Source organism: Conger conger, chromosome 2, assembly GCF_963514075.1.
Source record: "Conger conger chromosome 2, fConCon1.1, whole genome shotgun sequence".
In the NCBI taxonomy this organism is placed as follows: Eukaryota; Metazoa; Chordata; class Actinopteri; order Anguilliformes; family Congridae; genus Conger; species Conger conger.
The window spans coordinates 28,095,721-28,115,488 of record NC_083761.1 but is presented as its reverse complement, the minus strand read 5'-3'; the positions used below and the strand labels follow the sequence as shown (position 1 = coordinate 28,115,488).

The window sequence follows — 19,768 nt, the reverse complement described above, 5'->3', positions numbered from 1 at the left end:
GTTAGCTACTGTTGACTAGTTGACTAGCAAACATTACATTATTATCGTGCCAGGCCCTGGGCTGGCTAGCAAAGAGACTGGGGTGTTTTCACGTAATGCAGAATGGGAAAACTGATGGCCCAAACCTTACTAGCTAATATAGCTAAGCCACTTAGCCAAATTAGCTAAAGTACTATGCAATCTAATGCAGCTCAGAAGAGACTCATCCCAGACTGCTGTAGGCTTTTCTATTATGTACTCCGACCTAGGTGGTCTCTTTTGGCCATCCTCACTTTACTGGTTCCAACACAAATTGAGTGCTTGCCAATCTGGACAGAGTGTGGGTGGCTGTGGGTACTACTACTGTCAGCAGTCTGTCTGCTGCCTAGCAGTGCCTGCATGTGAAGTGACACTGTTGCTGGACATAATGGTAGCTGGTAGCTTGTCTGCTTCAAAACATAGCTTGAGCTGGTCAAACCATGTCAAGCCAGGAGCTGGTCTGAACTGTTCAACCAACTAAACTATATAGAACTGGGAACTGCTCTGAACCTGTCAACCAGCTACCAGCTGTTTTAAAACCTAGCTGAGCTGGGGTTTTTTCTGCAGGGTTTGAAACGGCCGAGATATGGAGTTTCAAAAATATCTGTTTTACATGGTAGAGCTGACCAACCCAAACATACACTGAGTGGATATTGTGTGGATATTATAATTTTGTAATGAGTGTATTTAACTTATCGTGTAGACAGCAACAATACATCTAACAATAATTGTAAATTCAGCATGGTTTCTGTGTAAGTCTTCAGCTGAAGTAATTACTGTACTGGAAGTTTTGTTCAAAAAGCATGATGATTACCAGGGAATTGCAAATGCTCTGGCCTTAACTAGACTGAACAAATGTTAAATGGTCTCAATTACACAGTAATCTCCCCTATATTGGAAGACCACACTGATTTTTGGCCACACGTTGTGTTTCTATAAACAGATCTAAGTGGGGCACTGAGTGAGGGGTAATGTGTGGTTTTGCCTCAAGCAGGAAGCACTCATTAGGTTGCTGCCATTAGCTTGCTGCCCTTGCCTATGGGTAAAAATACTTTCCATTGCCAAAAGGTTTTTATTGAGCTTAATTCAATGAACATTAAATTGGTGTAACAGAAATGCAATGTTTCAGAGTTGAGGACAGGTTTACTTCTAGTGGCCCTCAGCATGAGATTATGATCACTATAGGCCCAACAGTGGAGGTGAAGACATTGAAATTTGGGAAGATATTATATGTTCCCTGCAGAGGGCCTTGACAGATTTTCTGCCAGATCCTGTCAATTCACTCGAGAGGGTGAAAAGGGCTGTTGTAGAGCGCTGGGTAATTACTGGTGTAATCTCACAAAGCAAGGACCACCCGAGGGAAAGTGAAGTCTATGAAAATGAAGTAAAATAGCTGAGACTGATGGTGTGAAAGCAGAGACAAGAGACTAACAAGGCATCTCTGGCTCTGTGTCTAAAAGTTATACTAAGCATTGACCCCTCCAAATGTCGCGGAGGTGAACTGACAAAGACCGAGTGCAGAGGAATCTATACCCTCTTCTGCACAGTTGTCTGTCAACACATCTACATTATTTCCCAGTATGCCTGTAGGCCTTGTTCTTGATCTTTTCTGAGTTTTAAGTAATTATATTACAAATGTTATTACAAAGACTGGAGTCATGTTTTACCTCATTCAGTGATGCATGAATATTACATTTTGTGTAGCCTGGTTTTGGTAGTACATGGTATGGGAGTATAGGCTACTGACTTCTTTTAACATAATTTACATTTTATTTACTATGTGTTATCATTAATAGGCTATTGTTCTGACTACTGTTCCTCTTATTAGCAACTTAAATAAAGTATAATAAAATTTCGAACGTGGTGTTGAATTCGCATATATGAAATTGTTGAATGCTGATCTCTTTAAAAAGCTGATGTTTGGATTACACGTCTGCACCTGTGTGCTTTTTACCGTAGGGTTGTGCGTGGATTTGAAGCACAAAGCTACTTTCGCTTTCGGTATGACGGATCATGGTGCCCGATGCCTTGCACGCGTGCCTGGCTTTGCACAACGGTCTTGAGCGCAGGTGGCAAGTGCGCGACGCACGCACAAAAAAAAAAAAACGTTTTTAAGTAAAGTTCTTGGAATATTTCCCGAGACCACTTCGAGAAAACAAGTGGAGTTTTATATTACAATAACAGAGAAGCCATACTATGGGGACAGTATCTGGCGATATTAGAAGACTTCTTGAAGGTAACATTACCTGAACCGGCTACTGAGTCAATTTCCAGATGCTTAATCTTCTTAGTTTACTAAATGACTACTAATTCATTATTTTGTTGAAATAGCTCATCTTGTCGTCAGGAAGACATATATCTAAATAATATAATATAAACTGTTTACTCAACATACTGTTTAGTCAACATTTTAGCATTGCGATGAACCAATTATTTTATACTTTGGTTGATGCCATGCATACGTATGTTGCTAGCTAAGGTTCACTGACTATTTATTACCTAATGCTACGTTCACTGACATTGGTGAAGTGGTACAAAAACGCACCAGAAGTGATTCTTTGTACCTAAATGATAATTACAAAAATGATGCGGATGAAATTAAGCCATGTTCGAGCCATGTCCTGTTTAAAATATGCACCACAGTTAAATGTTACATTTAAAGCATTGAATTGACTGTAATAAAGTGGAATTGGCTCTGATATAGTAATAGATACAATAAGTTTGTGATATATAGTATGTATTATTCTATCAAGTTTAGCTAAATTGTTACTCATAGCACCTGTACCTTTTGTATGCAATGCATTTCTTCAGTAAATTCACCTGTAAGTTTCATTAACATAACCTATATATATTTGCATTTGTGATATTGGGTTCCCACTGACTCCTTGCTTTGTCCCTAGTTACACATTTTATTAGTTTGAATATTGCATTTCTGCTGTGATGTACTGTAACAAATGACAGAACGGTGAACCACCTATACCATGTAAACTGTCTTCTACTGACTGCCATCAAATTAACCCTGACACAAAAGAACATTATTGTAAGGAATTGTCATCAACACCATTTGCATGAGCGGTACATGATATCTGGCCTTTGAAGTGTATTTGAATGTATAAATGTGCACATGGAGAGAGGAAATAAAGCAGTTTCATCAGATAGGCGTTCTTGGTTTCCATGTGCCAGCACCATGAGATAACAGTATCACAAAGCTAACCTTTGTTCTGATTGGCTGGCTAACTCCAGTGGTGGGGCTGGCTGACTGGCTGGCTAAATCCACATATGTAAAGCTGTTATCCACCATCATTGCATCTCTGTGTTTGCCAACTGTTGCTTATGCTGCTTGGATCCCAGGGATTGCTGCTAGCAGCTATATACTTGACTTGTTTTTTAAGATATACGTAAATTGCATTCATAATTATATATTTTACAATTGTGTAGCACATTCAAAGTATCACAATGACCACTATGGAACTGTACATTGTTGCTTGCATGACAGAATTGACCATTTCTTGCAAAGTACTTCAAATTACTGAGAACTTAATAACAGTGAATTCTGTGCCATAGAAATATGATTCTTACATCCAAATGAATACCCAAAGCATCGATTTCACTTAAATATACTCCAGCTATAGCTAAATGCACTATCTAGACATCACATAGGGCCATATTTTCCAGAATCAACTTCGCACAGCGCATTGGCACAGTCACCTGGCCAGGTGTGTGGTTTACTGGGTGTGGCTACTGAATCTTGCCGTTTTCCGAAGTTAATCGAGGGGTGCACTGAGGAAAGATCAGACGGTGCAGGGGGGAAAATGGGCAGGATTATGCTGACTATATTATCAGTGACTGTGGTGCACCTTGATTCATTCATATCCAATCAAATGAAGTCTTTTCATTACCATTAAGGTCCATGCATATTGCACAGGTTGGTTGGCAATTTCTGTTATTTTGCGGCAGGTACTAAACAAAATAAAACCAGGAACGATCATTACACAGGCTCTCAAGCCGTTCAAAGCAGTGAATGACTCTGTACGACCGGTTGCTCCAACCAAAGAAAAAAATAACGTACAATAACGTTAATATGAATGATATGACTTACTAAACTGAACTGAGCAATTTCCTTCACTTTGCGTATGCGACTTTCTTCTTGGTTATTTGAACTTGAACTTGACCCAATACTTGAACTTGATTTCAGGCTATGTATTGACGTAGCTTGCCCTCCAGACAAAAAATAATAACAACACGTCTTGTTGTTTATCGGACTCTTTGATATTGAGCACGATTTAATTATACTACCCTATATTAGCGAGGAAGATATGCAAGGAGATAGCTAATGCACTTAATGCAACAAATTGGAAACACTGTGCAGTTTAGTTCTGTTAACAGCAAGACTGCTCAATGATGTTGGCTACATAATGGTAGGTAGAATGATCATTGCTTTTAAAAACAAACAGTAATTATGTATTCACTTGCACATTGATATTATATTTATTACATAGGCCTATTACATTTATTATGCCAAGAGAGAAATTGTTGTCTATACAGAATTTGTGTCAGTAGGCCCTTCTCTAGCTTTTGAACTACTGTCACCTAATTAATATAGCAAGATTGTTCAATTATGCCATTCTTCTCATTATAGACAGGTGTAAGAAAAATAACAAAATACAGTACCCCAGGAATCGCAGTCTACAATGAGAATAGCCACAAGAAATAAATACAGGAATTGAAAGTATAAAGAAGAAAAAAACAATTAACAATAAATATAATGTAGCTGATGCCGATTTCTTGCTTGTGGGATTTAGCTATATTAAAGACATACTGAACAGCATGCTATCCATGAAAACGGTTAATTACTGAAACTTGTGCCTTTGACCTGGGTTCAGCAGGTTGGTGGCAAAAGGGTGAAATGCAGACCTGTCTGACCAGAAAATTGCAATAAGCTACACCAAATTGGCAATGAGCTGCTAACTTTTCACTGACACACCCCAAGCAGTGGCTCTCGTCCCACTTTCGGCATACGACGAGTCCCAAAATGACCAGACGCATCTGGATCATCCAGAAAATGCGAAATCGACAGTACACCAGCTCAGAACACAGCAGAGGCCGGCTGGGAAAAAAGGCCCATTGTCTCACATGCCACATAAATGGTAAATGGACAGCATTTACAGTGCGCTTTATAACTGATGCCTCACCCATTCTCACACACTGCAATAGGGGTGCCATGCAAGGTACCAGTCAGCTCATCGGGAGCAATTGGGAGTTAGGTGTCTAACTCTGGGACATTGCAACAACCCCAGGGCATGGGATTGAAACGGCAACCTTCTGACTGCCAGATGACCATTCTTAACCCCTGAGACTTTGTGTATTTGTGTAGTATTATAAAATGACAGTATAATGCTCAAGCATTAGAATAAGCATAAGGAACAAAGAAAATATAGCAGAACTGAGACTTTCCCGAAGCCTAGCTGCCACAAACTTCTCCATGCATTCATCTCCTCATTGCTGAAACTCCTGTTCTACTAGTCTCCCAACTATAACCATAAGTATAAACAATATGTTCACTGTTGTGCTGCCTGAATGGAAAAAAAACCAAAAAGAATTTCAATCCCCAATCTACCTTTGCTTCAAAAACTGATTTTGAAATAATAGCGTTTGCATAGCGTTACCCTCAAGTAGCCTACGTCAGAGACATACTGAGCCACAATCTCAGACATTCCGGCTCTCCCGGAGTCTCATGGAATTTCTTACCTGCTTCCTGATACCCATGCGGGAATTTGGAAACCTGCCCAGTCATAACTTAGATAAAGGAATTTGCCCGATGTTGTAGCTGTGGCCCCATTGCATTTCTGCTCTAAGACCACTAGGCACACCCACATGCATCTGTATCCACTGAAATACATGGGTCAGAATTTTTTTTTTGAGTTTCTGTAACTTTGTTTCAGCAAAGCTGAGAGTAATTCTGACTCTTGGAAGTCAAAAACCCAAGGGTTACATTTCAAAAGAGACCAGGATTATGGCAGTAGTAACCACTTAATTTTGGGCATGTCATTTTCAAGCTTGTGTTAAGAAAGGGGGGGTGATATTTAAGGGTTTAAAATCAACTAAATATTTTTTTGTGGAAAAATGAAACCCTTAAGTATCACCCCCCTTTCTTAACACAGGCTTGAAAATGACATGCCCAAAATTAAGTATTACTGTTTTTACAGTTTTTGTTGTAACCTACTGTTGGATTAAATGGATTAGTTTATGGAAATGGCTGATTCAAAGAAAGATGCTCTCAAACTGATTGTTTGTTGAAAGTGTCCCTATTTCCCGTTTTATTGTCTTTTAATTTGACAATACTGTGGAATAAACATGGATAATGGAGAAAGAAAAGGAGGACAAAATTATTACAGATTATTTTCTATATATATTTCTGGACATTTTCAGCTTAATTGGACTGGTCTGTAGAGACAGGGAGTGAGAGACATGCGACAAAGGTCATGTGGCTAGATTCTAACTGCCGACGTCATGCAACAGATTCAGGCTATGTTGGTGACATTCTTTTTTTGGGCAAAAATGTATGAAATTCTGCAAACTTGAAATACTCTATATTGCAAAAGCATTAATATCTTTTAAATAATTGTCATTCTTAAATACAGATATTTACATGATAAATTAGAGAAACATTCTTTATAAACATTTTATACTAGGCATGCCAAATATGGAAGTTCTTCAGTTGGTATTATTAACTGATATTTGGCTATATAGGCCAATGCTCACACATCCATGTCATAGGTGGCCTTTGTTGTGTTTCATTTGTTTCAACTGAAATGGACCTCATTCATAAAGATTTCCCGACAGTGAATAAAAAATGGGCCTACCCAGTAGTTTGCCCATTTAGTCACTGATGCTGCTGTTCATAACTGAAGCTATTTAAGTGATCACCATATTTTTGAAACTACTCCATGCAGGATGCATATATTGGGCAGTCCGTTTGAAATTTTGATAGTTTGTACAATTTATGTTCTTTTGGCTCTGTAGTCCCGCACATTGAATTTGAAATGAAACAATAATGGTGAGGTTGAAGTGCAGACTGTCCCCTTCAATTTGAGGGTATCCATATCGGGTGATGTGTGTAGAAATCACATCCCTTTTATACATAGTCCCACCCATTTTAGCGAACCAAAAGTAATTTGATGGTTGGCTTATCAGCTACTTCTTAATAGTCAATTGTATTCAATTCACTTAACTTTTTGATGTTCCAGAGTTTTAACTGTCTACAATACAATACAAAGTACACAAAACAAATCAAGTACATTATTTTATCAACTGAGAGCGTGACATTGGTGACATCTTGTTTTTTGACTTCGCATTCAAATTAAGCACTTTCTCTTTGAAATGCGCAATGTTATCAATGGCTATGTACCATTATTACATGTTTCAATGCTGTTCATGAAGTAATTAAATTATTTTCAGAAAATAATAGGTGTCAAAATTAATGTCAGTCAAAGGAACTATATTATGTCATTCCAATTACTTCCTGTTTCACTATAGTATAGAAATGAGGTAACAGGCATGCAAAATTCCTTTGTCATCCATTAGCATGGGAAAAGCCAAAGAACTGCCAATTCAGAAGAGACAGATGGTAAATGACCTACTAATGAAGTCTGTTAACGGGTACAAATACAAAACACATAAATGGTTAAACATACCACTTCGCACTGTAAGGGCGATAGAAAAATTTAAAACACATGGAATGGTTGAAAATTGGCAGGAAGAGGACACAAGTGCATGTTGATGGTGAGGAAGGCAATAAAGGACTCAAGGATCATGGTTTAAGAATTGCAGAGATTGGTTGCTTCTAGGGGTCACCAAGTCACAAGAAGAACCAGTTGAAGCAGTTGAAATTGTACTTCCCTCTAGGGTCTTTCAGCCTTACGTATCCCTGGTTATGGGTATGCACTTTGTTGTACGTCGCTCTGGATAAGAGCGTCTGCCAAATGCCATTAATGTAATGTAATGTAAAAGAACCATAAAATGGCACCGGAGTTTGCTCATCGTTGTGACTGGAAGAGAGTGCTATGGAGACCAAAATTGAATGAATGCAGCGACATACCACTGCCACTGCTGCTGCACATTTCTTATGACATGCTTTGCCTTCTTTGTGTGATGCGCCTGTGGATAGCTAGTTGATAGCATTGCTGCTGTACATTTGTTTGAACGCTGGATCTTAGGGTTTCTAAACATAGAGCATCTTTAGCTTTTTTTTTACATGTATTTATTATTTATTCCAAACTGAAGACAGTTTTGTGAAATCATTCACCATGTGTTACTTAATAATGGTAGTTTTTCAATGTATCAGAATTATGAATCAATGTATTCGTATGGGTAAAACGATTATACATAATTAGTTGTTTGCCTTCGGAAAAGTAGCTGGTTGATGAATGGTTTTGCCCATTTTTGTGAAAAAAAAGAAGAAAAAAAAGAAACAATAGAGGTCCTGAAGAATTAGAATAACCTTGTGGGTGAACTTTTCCACTGCATTACACCAGAATGTTAGGCAACGGGCCCCTTTGTGGTGCAGTGCAACAGTGATGGAGTGAGTGTAGGCTCGATGCTGGGGTCACCAGGAGTGTAACAGGAGGGAACTGATGGGATAATTTAACATAAGGCAGATGCAGAGACTGACTCCAGGCCTTGCATAGGCAGGGCTGTGCGGAGCATATCTTCCACTGTTTCTTGTTGCTGTGGCAGATAACTGTCCTTCCTTCTATTAACAGGCCGTGCATATGCAGCGCTAGGCACGCAGATATTGGAATAAAGAGACTACTTGTTTTACGTTTTACACTTAATACAAGCATGCAGCTTGACAGAAAAAAAAAAAAAAATGTTTTAATACATTATCTGATTCAAAGAATCACTCTTAGGGGAGTTCTGTTAAAACAAGGGGACAAAAAGAAGAAAAGTGAGTGAAAAAAACACATTTTGCAAAATAAAAGATTTTCCGAGTCTTTTAGGGTTTACCTGTTAACACAGGCTCGGCCATACTTCCATTTAGTTAGTAGGAATTTGTCCATTATCCATGCCCGTTATTTAAACTTGATGTGACAATGGAAATGCTTGGTCTGGTTTGAATGAAAGGGTGACCAGTATAACAGTGGCTACCATTCTGTCTCAATGAGTGTACCATGTAGTAGATGTTGGCTGCATGACCAATAAAGTGCGACAGGAACATTTAGACATTCCCATTGTAATATATAGCCCCCTTAGAGTGACTTAGAAGAAAAACTGCTATAATATGCTGATGAGATCTGTAAGGTCTGTGAAAGCACAAATGCAGCATCATGTCGTACATCAAAGACCACTGAGGGTTAAGAGAATGAGCACACCTCAATCCTCAATCTGCAGCAACTCAACCCATTTCTCCTCTATGTGCAGTCCTGAACCCGTGTAAACCTGAGTGTAATCCAGGTAGCCTCTTTAGGAGTTAAGGAAGATTGGAAGTAGTTCTGTTATTACATTTCTTGAGGAGAGAGTTAATGGCTGCTTTTTAAATGCAGTTTTATGGTATTCGATAATTAGGGAATTGGTTGTAGGACCAAGCACCTATTGTTGTAATTGTGTCTGCCTTTTGGGGAAAATGGCTTTAGAATCCGGACATTTTATCAAAATCTTGCCATTTAGTAATGTAAATGCAGAGTATGGCCTCTATAATGAGTTGAATGTGTGGAGAAGGTATGACTGTGCTACTCCTCTTTAATGAGTGGTTGCTTGATAAGCTGTGCTCTCTGCAGATACAGACTTTTTGTCAGAAGAAGTAGGTAAATGTATTTACTTAAATACGATGCTTACATGTAAAGAAACTGAACCATGCACCACACACACTCAAAACATTTATTTTTTTTACTCTTCAACACAAAGAAGGGCGGTGAGAATTTGCATAATATTCTCAATCCAAAGGAAACTGCACATTTCAACCAGTGAATGTGACTTCTTTCACGATGGATCATCCCACTGAGAACACGCGTTTCTTTTCCCTCTCCAGACTGTGAGCTGTTTGTGTTTGAGATCCTGCAGGATGAGAACCTCAGCAAGCATGCCCGGGAGACCCGTGAGATCCTGCTCAACAACTTCCATGTGGTTCACTCCAGGTGAGCAGGTACCCTGCTGAAACCATACCTCACCCACCCACCGACTGTGAAGTGCGGTCACACACATTGGCACCACCGATTCACCTGGTCACGAGTCCACTTCACCTGAATTAAGAGGGAGATAGAAACCATTGTAATGTTAACACCACAAGCCCAGTGGAACAAGCTAGATCCTGAACAATGGCTTTACCTTGGTAGGTGCTCTTTACTGTAACTTAATATAGCTGGGTTCTCCCAAGCTCTTCAAGCTCTGCATCAATTTCATTGAGTTTGGAAGGTGGGCTGTCACCTCAGACAAGTAGTCATGTGACCCCAAAGGTAGTGGAGCAGATGAGCCCTATAGCTGCATTGCCCAATGTAATTTCAGAAGAATGGACTTAACTTGAAAGGCAATATCAGGAAAACACCCATCAGAAGCTAAAGGGGGAAGGGTGTATATTTCTGTTGGTATATCTATTTATATACAGTTTAACAACGGGGAATTATAATGGGGAATGTAGTCATATTTCACTTGAAGCGAAGTGGGGTGCACATTTCCTTCTCACTGATTGGTAAAGAGAATTGTCCGCAGCAGAGAGCAATAGTAATTTATGAACTTGTCTCAAAGAGTTTTATAGGAATCATCCATCAACGTAGACACACTTCTTATGTCTAAACTTACGCTCAGCCCTGCAGGACAGAGATAGATTTTAAATTTATAGGCGTTTATGAATTGCATTTACAAGCATGATTTAGGTGAATCCTAAGTAGATGTACGAATGAAGCATCCTGTCCCTAATTTATGAATAAAGGTATGAGATTAACTCATCATTACTTTCTTCATTTCGTCTGTCTCTTCAAAGTGACCAGAAATGTTCACCTATGGGACAGAAGCGAAGTTGAAAAAGGTTTGAAACAGATGCTAGTTGGTTGACCAGTTCAGGCCAGCTTCCACCTGTTTTAACATGGTTTATCTTTTGAAACAACAGGTAACCGGTTGACTAGCTACCAGCTCAGACAAGCTACCAACACAAGCTGGTTGATCTGCTCATACCCAGCTAGATCAGCTTCATGACCAGCTTGACTTGGTTATATTCTACAGCAGCTGTGGCTTAAGATACCTCCACTATGCCTAATTGGGTAAAACAGCAAAGGCAATTCTTAGCGAATAGTTACCATTTTTAAGATGAGCCATGAAAACACTCTACTGATGGTGCTTTCCTCAGTATATGTATGTGCAGGGAAAATTAATGCTGTGCTGAAGTGTTTTTGTTTTGTTTTGTTTTCAGCTTTGTAAAAAAACATTTCACAATCTCCTAACAGCAGCTATCAGGAAGGAAGAGATTGAGTGCTTTAAAAAAATGTTTATCCCTCTGTTTTATGATCTCCAATTGTGAATATGTCATTGTTGGCCGGGCTCATCTCTGCAGTGAGTACTTACGTTATTTCAGGAGTGTGCATGCTCGTATGGCTCAGGCAGAGGCAGGCGCCCATTTGACAAGGCGAGTCAGCACTGCCACAGACTCGATCCTGGACTGTGGAGCACACTACTGCACTCAGAGCTACTACTTAAGCAGGATATAGCACCCAGGGGGCCTTTTAGAGGTCTTTTGTGCATTTAGCTATGATTTAATGACATCATTTAAACATATTTCTTATCGTATAATTGAATAGTCAAGCCTAACCCCATGCTTGAGCTTCTATGTGAAAGTCCATGCTCAGTGCATTCTGTAATGTTTGGGACTGAATTTGGCTGAGTACTCCACAATTTTAGATTTGCAATCAAATAATTTACATGTGTGTTAAAGGCTCTTTTAGGTGATTCAGGCTAATCCTGTTTTTGTGGCTAACTGGTGGTTTCCATCTTGCAGTGTAGCCTCTGTACTTTTGTTTGTGAAGTCTTTTGTGAATAGTAGTCACGGACACATCCACGCCTGCCTCTACAGTGGTTCTAATTTGTTTGAGAGGTTTTTGGGGGGTTTTCTTCATTATGGTGAGAATTACTCGGTCATCAACTGTAGAGGTCTCCCTTGGTGTAACAGGTCCTTTGTGATTACTGAGCACAGCAGTGCTCTTTTCTTTCTTAATGATATTACAGACAGTTGCTTTTTTGGCTGATGTCTATGACAGTCTTTTCTTATTTCTCTTCATAAAGGCTTTGTTGACTTGCATTGGCACAACTCTGGTCCTCATGTTGACAAACAGCAATAACAGACTCCGAAAAGCCAAGAATCAAGAATAGATACTGAAAGCACCCATATACCGGCTAATGAAGCAACATACCTGACTAATAAGAAACAGCTGAGAATTGTTTGATTACAAGTCTAAAATTATAGAGGACAGAGCCAGATCTTATAGAACTGCCCTGCTGAAAAACACAGCTTAAGCTAGGCTTTGAAACAGCTGGTAGCTGGTTGATCAGTTCAGACCTACTCCCTGCTTGACATGGTTTTGAAACAGCTTTTGGTTGACGAGCTACCAGCTCAGACAAGTGACCAGCACTAGCTGGTTGACCAGCTCATACCCAGCTAGTCCGGCGTCATGACCAGCTTGGTTATCCTGGTTGACAAGCTCATACCCAGCTAGACCGGTGTTATGACCAGCTTGACCAGCTCAGTTTTCAAGCCCGTCGTGCTGGCATAGCTGGATTTTACAGCAGGGTGTATAAGTATTTACTTTCCTTTGTTGAAATCCCTGCATGTACATCCCTCTCAGTGGTTAAAGGCTGGTTTCCAATAGCAGACAAAGTTACTACATGCACGCTCCAGACACTCATTTCAGGGCCAACTGGCATTGCAGATCGGGCATTGCTGAGCCGAACATCTGGTCTTCTATTGCCAGCTCTGTAAATCTGTAAATTAAAACAAATCAAATCTAAATTATTTTGTATTTGCCATGCTCCCAGCTCTACTGTGTGTGGCCCATTACATTGTGACAGCGCTGTTACGGTACTGTTAGACGGAAAGGCAGTCATAGTTTTTGTTTTTGTAGCTAAGAGAGTGAGCAGGGTTATTGTAGTGAGAAGAAGAAGAATGAACATTAAGTACTTTTAACTGAGCCTTATTTAAACACCTATGAGATGAAGTGGAATGATGAATATTATACTACTCTGCTTCAATAAAACCCTATTAGATGGCTCTATTCAACATTTGCTCCATCATGTTTTTAACTGGAACACAAACCTTCCGTATGTGTACTGTCACGGTGTGAATAGCATGAGCCCCAGTATTTGCTTCCGTGCATTTTTTTTTAATTGCACAAAATAAAGAATAATGGCCTGGTTCAGTTCTTGGGGTCACTAATGTGGCAGTCTATAGCCTTGTTGCTAAGGTTCATGACCTGGGACCTGGAAGGTTGGTGGTTCAAGCCACAGTGTAACCACAATAAAATTCACTCTTCTCTGGGGCCCCTGAGCAAGGCCCTTAACCCCACATTGCTCCAAGGTGGATTGCCCCTTGCTTTGTCTAATAAACAGTAAGTCACTTTGAATGAAAGCGTCAGCTAAATAACAAATTATTTATAATGATAAATGCAATCAAAATTTTGACAATCACATTGGTTGGTTATGTTATGACCTTGCCAAAATTACTTTTGGATAAGACTGGCAGTGAAACTGAAGGACAGATAATTGTTGAATCCAGGCCAATCCCCTGATCAGTGTTTGAAGAAAAAAAGCAATTTTACAGCATAATCTGGAATACTTTTAATATGACCTCAGGGGACATTAAATGTTTGCATTTTGATAATTATAACAAATCATTTTTAACAGGACCTTCCCTATATGCAATACATACCACAGCTGAGAATAAATGAGCTACAAAAAGATTTATCTTCCTTTGTAATATGAAAAATAAGAAAAGGCATATTTAAACCAATATTTTCATAAGGTTACATATATACGGTGTAAATAAATCTAAAAAAACCACCAATACCAATAACCATGTTGGTAAAACTGCACACATATTCAAGACTAATGTTAACATTTCAACACATGCTGTTGGTAAGGGGGAGAGAGCGAATGCCAGTAGGCGGTGAGGTGAATGGCCCATAATCCAAAAGAATCATTGTCTTTCGTTAGCCAGGGTCGGTATCACAGAAACGGGTTCTCAGGTGGTCCAGGTTGAGGCGTTCATGGGGGTAGTCAGCCGGTCAAGGTTCGGTACACTCGCAGGTTCTCCTATCCAAACAGTAATCAAAAACACGGTTAGCACACAGCACAGTTCTATCTCCTACTCACTCATTGCTCGATTTCCCTTGCGGTACTCTCCCGCGGTTCTGTACGTTTTTCTCTGTTTCTTTTTGTACGCTGCCCACTCAGTGTAGGAATTCCTCACAGGTGTGCTGTGCTGCTCTCTGGGGTTAGTCAGGAAGTCCTAACATGGGCACGGGGTGGAGCCAGTGCGATGCCAAGTATCGGTCCTCAATGACCAGACCCCTCACTACTGCCTCCCGGCTGCCACATTTTGGCTGCATCCTGTCTTTCACAGGCAATGTTTTGCCTGGTCAGAGGAAGGTATCTCCTGGCATGACGTATCCAACCCTTGAATGCTTCTGTAGGAATATTACCATGTGCCTTCTCCATTGCCTCTAGAAGGGGCATCTGTGTGTGGATTCCAGTCGTAAACTTTCCATCACCGTGCAGAGAAAAGTTCTTCAATTAGATTTAGAAATTGTGAATATGGTGGGAGACAAATGTTGGGAAATCTGGGTTGGCAAGGGACCAGTTGTGGACCAGAGCAGCCCGGTGGAAACTAACGTTGTCCCAGATGATAACATACATGGTCCATCCGTCTGTGCTGGTGGAATCATGATGTTGTGGAGGGAGTCCAAAAGGTGATCAGATGGGCAGTATTGTAGGGGCTGAACTGGGTATGGTCTTGAGGACCTCTTATCCCTCCTCCACCTCTTACTCTTACTCTAACTCTCACTGCAGCATTGGCATCCATTGTTCACCAATTCAGGAGAGCGCACGTATCTGTGATTGCTCATTTAAAATGTTCACGACTAGTGTCTAAACTGGTACGGAGGTTATGAGGGCAATTTGTGTTTAGCATTTTGAATAGACTTGCTTTCTATGTGACTACAAAAATGACATGAGAAGTGTGCCAAAATTAGAGAATTGTGTGTAAAGTTTTACAAAAACTGTGATTTAGAAATTTGATCTGATTGGGAAGCAGATAATGTGCTTGTATTTTTACAGAAATGGTTTAGGGGTTTGGTACATGAGTGTAAGGTTTTTGTTATTGTGTTTCACATCGCTGTGTTAGTATGTAAGCATTTCAAAAAATAAATCAATGTGGAAACCAACTCAATGAATGAATATAGATTGAATAAAGTCGATGAAACAGGAGTGCGACAGTAGAGGGAAATACTTTTCTTCAGGGATACAACTGCATTGCATATGGCTGTTGTTAAATATGATTCATTGTTTAGTTGGCTAATTGGCAAAATAAATACTGCTATCTCAGCCTTTCCTGAAGTGTTGAGAGTGGTCTGGTACGAAATGTCATGTATCATTCAGGTCACTGCACACTGCTAATTAGGGCAAGTCACTCCCTACACTGTGAAGTTCTTTGAGATATGAACAGCATTAAAAGAATGCAAACCATGAACAGATACAACCAAGAAGGTGGTACACAATTCCCAGAACCCCAAACTATCTTTAAAATAACATGTTTTTCATTGGTATTTCATTCAATTGTTTGTAGACATCTGACTTGTGAAGGTCAACAACAATACCCCAGTTAAACAGGAGGCCATGTTCAAAGCCATGTACCATTCCCTAAGACTGACATGAACTTTAGAAAGTAGCATGTTAACCCATATCGACTTTTGTTGTAACATTTTTGTAAAAGAAACAATCGGGAGCCCATAAGCCATTCGGAACGGCTCAGAACATTATCTCACAACTAGTGAGTAGCGACTTTAAGACCAACATTACAATTTGGTCCAGATCTCAAAATAACAATTGGGAGCCCGCAAGTCGTATCATGTATGCCTGCCACATCTGTCTGGACATCGTTGTGACATTGTGTCAGTGGAAGGGGGAGGCTAGTAAGGGGGTTGGGGGAGGGGAGGTGGGGGGGTGTACTAGTGTAATTCTGTGCTTGTGACAGTGAATTGGGGAATTGGTGGGGGTAGGGGGAGGAGGTATGTACAAGGCACTGGGATAGAATGAGGCCAGATCTCCCGGATTTAAATACTGTCATGTTGCTAGCTCATTAAAGGCTTTCAACAGTCGAATGATTTAACACAAACAATCCCCATAGATGACTCTGACTAATTAGAAAATAACTCTTACCCCACAAAGGGAGGGAGTATGACTTCACCGACCTACTTCAGCTAAATTTAGAGTGATCTAAAGCAGAACTGCAATGACTACTGCCTCTGCCAAGTAAAATTCTGTGTTCACAGTGGCTTCATTATTATGGACAAGGGGAACAAGACTTATCACACATACATCAAGACAAATGCTTGCTGTTTTGATGTCATATGAAAATGACCTACTGTATAATACGTACAGTTTGTCCCAATAGCATAATAGCATATGCATGCACACATATGTATTCAGTTGGCTCTGGAATTATTTGCACTCTTGATGAAGAAATGAAGAAAAAAGGCTGCATATAATAAACAATGTTTAATAATAAAATATAATTATATTCAAACATATGGGAAAACAATATACTTTTATTCAATACATTTCCTCTCATGTTTCAATGTTTTTTATTAAGTAATCTAATCTTTACTGCAAACCATAGTTGTTCCGTCTTGCATGATCTGCATAGAGGAATGGTCCAAAATCCCTCCAAAAGTGTTAAACCGTGTCAAGCAGGAATCCATGCTGTTATCCTTGCCAGAGGTGGATGCACTAAAAAAAGTACTTAACCAGGGATTGCAATAACTATGGAACTTTTGGGTGAAATCTATTTTTTATTTAATAAATGTTTGATTTTGGTAGGTTACACTGAAACATTAATGAAGTCAAGTATTTTTCACATTTTGAATTTGTCTCAATAATTACATTGTTTTGGATACTGCTCTTTCTACAATCTGACAGCCATTTGCTCTGCTTGACAGGAAAACAGATATACATACTGAAAGCCGTGCTACCTTCATGCAAAAAGAACCACAGTGATTTGCATGCCTCCAACAGTATTTCCTGTTAATCATTCTGTTCTGTAGGTAGTATTTATTTCACTGTGTATTTAAAACGGAAACAGTCTGCCAGAACAATAATTTGGACCTTTCTCCCTGTGATATAAAATATTTATTTTCAGAACCAACACAACATGTCAAAGGAAATTGTATTTTTTCGGATTCCTCATTCATGATTTACTTTATAATCCTCAAAGGGAAATTTGTATTAGACACAATGTTGCTTCACAAATACAATATACACTCAGAGACCCTGTGGCACTTTTTGTACTCGGTAGTACTAGGTAGGCCCCAGAACTGAATTCTTCGTGGCATGAATTCAACACATTGCTGGACCACATTCCTTAGAGATTCTTGTATTCATGTTGTGATGATAGCATCACACAGTTGCTGCAGATTTGTCAGCTGAATATTCATGCTCTGAATCACCTGGTCCAATTCACCCCAAAGGTGCTCTATTGGATTGAGATCTGGTGACTGTGGATGCCATTGGAGTACACTGAACTCATTGTCATATTTGTGGAACCAGCTTTAGATGACTAGTGCTTTGTGACATGGCACGTTATCCTGCTGGAAGTAGCTATGAGAAAATAGGGCAGACTGTGGCAAGACTGAGATGCAAATGATCAGCAACAATATTAAGGTAGGCCGTTGCATTTATATGATGCTCAATTTGCATTAAGGGGCCCAATATGTGCCCACAAAATCATTCCCCACACCATTACACCCACTACCATCCTGAACCATTGACCGAAAGGAGGATGGATCCATGGATTTGTGTTGTTTCAGTGAAATTCTGATCCTACCACCTGCATGTTGCAACATAAATAAAGATTTGTCAGACCAGGCAACGTTTTTCCAATGTTCAACTGTCCAGTTTTGGTGAGCTTTGCCCACAATATTCTCCGTTTCCTGTTCTTAGCTGACATGCATGACACCCAGTGTGGTCTTCTGCTGTAGCATTTTCCCCATCCTGATGTTTAGTCTGAACAGCAACTGCAACAATCTTGACCATGTCTCCATGCTTTTATGCCGATTGGCTGATTTGCTATTTGCATTAACGTAGCTGGTTTACACATATACCTAATAAAGTGGTCACTGAGGGTACTGTCTATCACCATGACATGCAGAAACAAACATCACATGTGTCACTGTATCATACATGGGCCTTTTTCTTCAAGTAACATTTAACCTTTAATAATGCGACAAAGTAAATGCTATACGAATGTACAATATCAATTCATTTGATAAATAAAGCGATAGTGTGAATTCATCAAACATCATCCGGCATTATTCAGTTTAAATATACTCAAAGTTGCCCTGCTCCTGAGACAAAAGCCTCTAGAGGAATTTAGTGTCTTCCCCTTCCCATGGGAAGCATAAATGTATTTTATTGCAACAATTATAATTGCAAGCATGGACACGGAGAGCTTAACACTTGAACAATGTCAGGCTGCAGGTCGTAAATGACTTTTCCATAGCCCAACTCTCTGGTGTGACCTTTAAGTGGATTGTATTAAATCTCAGCGCACAGCCATCTTTATGGAGTAGAATAAAGAGCGGAGCTACATCTGACATCATGTTACATCAGACCAAGTTTTGGAGAAACCTGAAAAATATTACAGAAGAGATTATTTGCTTGATTAGGAACGCGCATGGCTGTGTGCAGAACATGTGGTTGTGTATTTGATTCTAGCCTTTTTGCTTTTTACGTGAAATACATTTATGTGGAAAAAAGTACACCCTCTTTCAATTCTGTGGTTTTACAGTATTAGGACATACGTCACCCTCATCTAGTCCTAACATACACACATTTTTACATTGTCATTGTTTATTCAAAGACTAATAAAAGCCAACATGCAGAAGCCATGTGTGAAAAAGTATCCTTACTATTTCCTTATCAGTTAAGAAATTAATTAGAACCAGGTGGTGCTAATAAAGTGCAAACAATTAGTTCATCATCATGAAGTGCTACCACCTGTATATAAAAAAGCAGAAAATTGTCTGTGTGTTTCGGAGCATTCAGGTTTGTTGTCAAGGATAAGATATCTGAGATGATCTCAGAGAAGGACTTGTCACTGCTCATCAGTCGGGTTATAAAGCCATTTCCAAACAATATGAAGTCCATCATTCCACATTGAGGAAGATCATTTTCAAATGGTGAACATTTAACCCAGGAGTGGACTTCTTTTACCCCAATATCAGATCATATGAAGCTCTGAGGAATTGTAAAGAATCCTGAAACTACATCCAAGGAGGAAGAAGGTTTGAAATCAGAGCAAGTATGGTTTTCATGGAAGTGGAGCTGGGGGAAAACGCATTCTCTCCAAAAGCATAATGGATAAGGTTTGCTATTGCACCTGAATTAACCACAAGACATCTGGAACATGGTCCTCTGGACTGCTGAGAACAAAGTGGAGTTGTTTGGCCATAATACACAACACCACATGATGAAGCCCTGCTGTGAAATCCAGCTATGC

At 39.6% G+C, this 19,768-nt stretch overlaps 1 protein-coding gene across 2 annotated transcripts in view; it reads left to right on the top strand.

Moving 5' to 3' along the window:
* The first annotated feature begins 2,067 nt into the window (after positions 1 to 2,067).
* Positions 2,068 to 19,768, top strand: part of skap1 (src kinase associated phosphoprotein 1) — a 184,955-nt gene continuing 167,254 nt past the window's right edge. For both annotated transcript variants that reach the window (XM_061232330.1, XM_061232329.1), the window contains exons 1-2: positions 2,068 to 2,254; positions 10,046 to 10,151. In XM_061232330.1, the coding sequence (XP_061088314.1) occupies positions 2,215 to 2,254; positions 10,046 to 10,151 (146 nt within the window). In that variant the 5' untranslated portion in view covers positions 2,068 to 2,214. The remainder of the gene's footprint in view (positions 2,255 to 10,045; positions 10,152 to 19,768) is intronic.